General features: G+C 35.1%; 1 protein-coding gene across 10 annotated transcripts in view; it reads left to right on the top strand.

The window, feature by feature from the left end:
• Positions 1 to 6,000, top strand: part of Fam49b (family with sequence similarity 49 member B) — a 131,845-nt gene that overhangs the window by 76,625 nt on the left and 49,220 nt on the right. The window contains exon 1 of one of the 10 annotated variants that reach the window (XM_031358960.1): positions 5,018 to 5,039. The exons of the other annotated variants lie outside the window; for them this stretch is intronic. Within the exon in view, the coding sequence (XP_031214820.1) occupies positions 5,030 to 5,039 (10 nt within the window). The 5' untranslated portion in view covers positions 5,018 to 5,029. Of the gene's footprint in view, positions 1 to 5,017; positions 5,040 to 6,000 lie in introns of those variants that run through there. 10 annotated transcript variants of the gene reach the window in all.

The raw sequence follows: 6,000 nt of genomic DNA, 5'->3' as shown, positions 1-6,000 counted from the left end.
TAAGTAGGCCAGGCTAGACTAGCATCAAACTCAGAAAGATCCACTGCCCTCTTGTGTGAGTGCTGGGCTTAAAAGTGTAGGCTGTTACATCTGGCCCCAGATTCCAGGTTTTTATTGTCTTTTAATGGAAAATTTAGAAAACATAAAACATGTTACATAAGAAGATATGAAAGTGAAACTCTTGTTCTGGATTTAGCCAACATATGCCCCTTACTCAGGTGAATTGTAAAAACACCTTGCAAACCTTGGCTTAGTTGGTTTAGTGGCAGGAGTGTTAAGCATGAGGCCAGAGTTTAGCACACATGTGAACTGCTAAATACCTTGGCAGTGAGCATTTGTAGCCCTAGTGCTGGAGAGGCAGAGACCGGCCAGCCTCAGGAGCTCATTGGCCAGCCAGCCTACCTGATTTAATGAACTCAAGATCGACTGAGAGATTCTATCTCAAGAAATAAAAAAGTGTAGATATGTCCAGATGGCTCAGTGGCTAAAGGCTCTTGGCCTCCAAATTCTGACCACCTGAATTCAATCTCCAGAACCTAGATCCAGATAATGAAAAGAGAGACCTTACTCCCCAAGATGTCCTCTACTTACACACATACTCTGTGGAGTGAGTACACACATGTGCAATAAATAAAGTATAGTAACATACAAAAAAGATTTAAAAATGTGGTGAGGTATTGAGGGAACTACCACATACATATGTGTACACGTCCATATAATTTTTAAAGAGAACCAGAAATGGATTTTAGGACTTCTGATATCTGTCTTACCTGTTGATAGGAAATATATCCAGAATGTTGGTGAGTAGGAATACTTTCAAAGAATAAAAAGTAATTTCATTGATGTACATATATATGTAAAGTATATAATTAAAGTATATAAATTAAATTAGGGGATTAAAGAAATGGACTGAGATGGAGTATCTTTCATTAATATCTTCTGGGTAAATTGGAATTATGGAATAAAATGAGATAGTTACAGTTGGAGAAGTTGGAGGAGTTAGTGTGGTTTTGTGCTTTTTAGTGGTGTTGAGAAACCACCATTGTTTTTTGAATTCTTTGTTGCCTTAGATTAGCAAAACCTGTTTCTTAACAAATTAAGTTTCATTTCATCATGTATCCCTTCGTTACTATCAAATGAATGGTGTTTAAAATGACTGTTTTAGAGGGGAATATTTTTCTTTTCCAGCTTAGGGGATATACAAAACTTTTTTTAAAAGTTATTTTGCTAAATTTGAAGCATATGAAAATGTCTTTGAAAGTTGTTAGTGCTTGGGGTGTTTTTTAACACAAGGCAAACTTGGAAATCTTTCCCTCTCTAGCTTTCTCTGACACCCTTTAGACATGATTGAATTATTTCTCATCTTGTCTCCCCATACAGTTTAACCACAGAGCTCTAACATGGCATTTTATTTAATTACAGTTTTTTGTAGCAATCTGTCTACATGTCATTTTCATAGACCATGAACATCTTGAGGGCAGGCTTTCTGTTACTCAGCAATTTTTGACTTTGCCTTGCATCTGGTGTATTGGAGGGCCAATGACTTTTATAATGACTTTGTTGAATTTTAAGCACTTTGTGTTTTAGATTATGTGACAAGGCATTTTATTTTGTTGCTATTTTTATATATTTCCTGAGTCCATTTTGTCTGTTCTCACCCTGGCTTGCCTATAGACCAATCTTACAACATCTCTAAAATAACTGTTGAGACATGGCATTTTAAAAACTTTTTTTAAAACATTACTTGATTGCTATCAAGACATGCAATAATAAATTATGTATTTCTGCAAAGTGATTGTGGCAATTGAGTTATTTGACAGTCTGGGAAAACCAGCACCTATAAAGCCATTGTGGACACTTGGACTATTTTAGGTAAGTTTTTTTTAATTACATTAATTTATAATAGAAATTACATATTTGTCCAATTTTTTTCATTTATCTGATACATATATGTTAATATCTCATTTTCCTACACAAATCTTTTTAGCAGAATGATCAGTCTTTATGGCCTTAAGGATAGAAAAGCCACATTTCTTTGAGTCTTTTCTATCATGTTTGCTTAGCCACTGATTCAGCATATACGTACACATACTGGAGTCTGCAGTGTATTAGACGTTGTGCTTAAAGGAATGCAGTAACAATAAATGGATTCTGATTTCAACATCATTCATCAGAAAGAACGGAACATTTTCATGAGTGATATAACAGTGGATCCTCAGCCTATACTTGAAATATGTTCTTGACCTGTTTTCTAAATTTGTTATAATTGTAGTCTGTTCTATTAATCTAGTTGTCTTAGTCAAAGTTCTATTGCTGTGAAGAGACACTATGACTACAGCAACTCTTAAAAAAGAAAACATTTAATTGGAGCTTGATAAGAATTGAGAGGTTTAGTTCATTCTCATCATGGTGGGAAGCACAACAGCATGCAGGCAGACATGATGATAGAGTAGTTGAGAGTTCTACATCTTGATCTGCAGTCAGTAGGAAGAAAAATGGAAGGGAAAAATACATTTTAAGAAACCCCAAAAACAAAAAAACAAAAATTGGTTTATTTTAGTCTTTTGGTTGAATTAGATGACTTTATTGTTGCAAATTTTATTTTACTTAATATATTTTGCTTTACCATAAAGTTACTATATTTCATTTGAGGTAATTTATACTGCTATTGCATTTTACTTGTTTTACTTTGTTAATTGGGTAAAGATAGTTTGTAGGTAGGCTGAACTCACTTTGCATTCCTGAAATAAGCCATGACCTTTTGTCATGAATTAAAAACAAAGAAAAAACTTCGAATTTAAAAATCAAACTAGTATTTGGAATTATTGCAGAACAAATGCAGTTTTGCATGCTATACATATTTGAGTAGCTATTTGATTTGTTCCTAAATTGACCCTTAGGAAAATACTGTTTTCTTTGTATATGGAGTTGAACTATTTCTACTTTGTCAATGTCTTTTATTACTCATTGTGTCTTTAAACTTGAATCATGTGTTTAGATTTTATAAGAGCACTTGAACATACTAGGTCGATAAAATGAACTGCATTACTCTACCTGATCTAAACACTGAATTTCTCAAAATCTGAATTTATAGAGCTTCAGAGCAGCATAATGTGTTTTGTGAGAATGTATCTTAGGAAGCACCTCCTCCAGAACTCACTGTATAGTCTTTGGACCATTGATGTGTACTCTAAAACGTTTCTGAGTTGAGATTATCAGAAAAGTCCCACTGTCAGGTATCCACACACCTGTAATCCCAGAACCAGGGAAGCATAGACAGGAGGTTCCCTGGGGCTTGTTCAGGTTGAAAATAAAATCTTAGTTTGTAAAGATTTTATAGATAATGGGATAACTTCTGGCAAATTTCGTGAAAGTCTTGTATGTAGCCCTGTAAGATAAAATTGAAGATCAGTTTTGGAAGAAATTTTCATGACACCAAGACACTGTAAAACTGGTGTTAAGTTTTTTAAAAAGGTAAAATTAGGAGAAAATAAGGTCATTACCAATAGCTTTGGTCATAGGGTCATGGGTATGATATATATATATATTTTTATTTTTACTTTCATTATATGTTTAGTATGTATGTATTATTTTTCAATATAAACCAAACTAAGAATGTAAAAAACAAACAAACAAAACCTAGAACCTTAAAGCACAGAGTTATCTTTTCAACTGTATTAACAATTTACACCAGCCGGGCGGTGGTGGCGCACGCCTTTAATCCTAGCACTTGGGAGGCGGAGGCAGGCGGATTTCCGAGTTCGAGGCCAGCCTGGTCTACATAGTGAGTACCAGGACAGCCGGGGTTACAGAGAGAAACCCTGTCTCGAAAAACCAAAAAAAAAAAAACAATTTACACCATTTTGTATACAAATAGATTTTTCAGGCTAATGGAAATTTTTATCTTATTTTTGTGTATGGATATGTTTAACATGGGCATGTGTATGGAGGTCAAGAGGACAGCTTGTGGGATTTGGTTCTCTATCACGTGGGTCTCAGAGATTAAACCCAGGTAGTCAGAGTCTTTTATGCTACCATTTTTAGACCCCCTCCCTTCCATTCCACATAGAGAAAATGTGTTCTTTGTCTGAGTCTAGCTTATTTTGCTTAACATTCCAAATTGATTTTCATGCAAACATGATACTTTTATTTTTCTCTATTCCACTCCAGTAGTGAATGTATGTTTCTTTTCCCCTGCAGTCTTACCAGGGATGTTGGTGGTTGTCATTTATTTTTTTGATATAAGCCAGTCTATGGAGGATGGTGGAGGGGAAGTAGTTAGTTTTAGTTTGCATTTTCTGACAGCTAAGAACATTGAACATTTTTTTCAAACATGTATTAGTCATTTGTTTCTTTTGAGTACTATACTAGTTCATTAGCCATTTATTGATGGAATTGGTTCCCACCACCCCTTTCTTTGTGAGACAAGATCTCCTGTCATCCAGACAGCCTGGAGTTTGTGGTTATCATGCCTCTTCCTTCTGAGAGTTCTGGGATTACAGAACTGCACCAGCACACTGGGATTATGCAGTAGTGGAGATTAAACTCGGCCTTTGCACATCTGCCAGGTGTGCTGGCTAGTATGTCATCTTAATAGCTAGGGTCATTGGAGAAGAAAGAACCTTAATTGAGAAAAAGCCTTCATAAAATTGGCCCGTAGTCAAGCCTGAGAGGCATTTTCTTAATTTATGATTGATGGGGGAGTGTCCTGCCCATTTTTGGGTGGGGCAACTTTTGGATTATTAGCCCTGGGTTCTATAAGGAAGCACGCTGAGCAGGCATGAGGAGCAAGCCTGAGAATAGCAACCCTCCATGGCCTCTATCAGTTCGGTCTCCAGGTTCCTGCCTTGTTTGAGTTTCTGTCCTGCCTTCTTCCATAGATGAACTACAGTGTGGAAATCAAGCCAAATAAACCCTTTCTTCCCCAACTTGCAGTTGGTCATGGTATTTCATTGCAGTAATAGGAACCCTAAGACACCAGGCAAGCACCCTTGGAGCTGAGATTAGCTGCTGATGCCCCGCTGATTGGATGATCATGTGTGAGTACGTGTGCATGTGCCTGTGTGTGTACTTTCACTTTAATTCTTTATATATTCTAGATAGTGATTTCCTGAGTAATGGATAGTTGGTAAAATTTTTCTTCCACTTTGTATGCTATTCTCTTTTTGAGACATGGTCTCATTGTGTAGCTTATGCTCCTGGAACTCACTGTACTGACTGACCTCAAACTCAGACTCTTCGGGGCTCAACCTCCCAGGTACTTGAATTACTGGTTTTCTATACCCAACAAATATTTTGATACTGTCAATTTAAAAATATTAAAATATACTTGAGAATTAAAATTGATGATACTTTCCCTAATACTTATTGGTCCAAGGCCACTCCTGAAGATACCAAAATGTACAAATGCTTAAGTCCCTTTCATAAAATTGCATAGCATTTGGAAGTCATTTATATAATATAGTTTAAATAATGTATAAATTATGCATAATACCCAATACAATATAAATGCTACATAGTTATACCTTATCATTGGAATAACCACAAGGAAAGCTGCATACATTTAAAACATAAACAGTTTTTGTTATCCATGAATAGTTTTCATCCCAGATTGTAGGCTTTACAGTTGGTTGAATCTTTGTATACAGAACCTGTGATTATATTTTATATACCTTGATATTTTATGTATCTATTTTTCTAACAAGGAGGATGCTCTTAATATAACCTTTCCTTTATGATAAGGCCATTATATAGTAGTAATGTCATAAAATGCACTAAATGTCAAGATTTTTATTCAGGAATTTGAGCTCTGGTGTATCTTCAATGTGGTTATTTTAAACAGGATAATAATACTAATGTGATGAAAAATGTATATCTTATTCTATTTTTTAATGATAAATAAGACCAGTTGTGACCATGTTCAATAAAACATCATTTTCATTAATCATCACACGTTCTTTGAGATTATATTTGCTGTTTTACAAATAAAGGAAACTTATG

This window comes from Mastomys coucha, unplaced genomic scaffold (genome assembly GCF_008632895.1).
Source record: "Mastomys coucha isolate ucsf_1 unplaced genomic scaffold, UCSF_Mcou_1 pScaffold7, whole genome shotgun sequence".
NCBI lineage: Eukaryota > Metazoa > Chordata > Mammalia > Rodentia > Muridae > Mastomys > Mastomys coucha.
The sequence above is the reverse complement of the archived record's forward strand: the minus strand, read 5'-3'. Positions and strand labels throughout refer to the sequence as shown.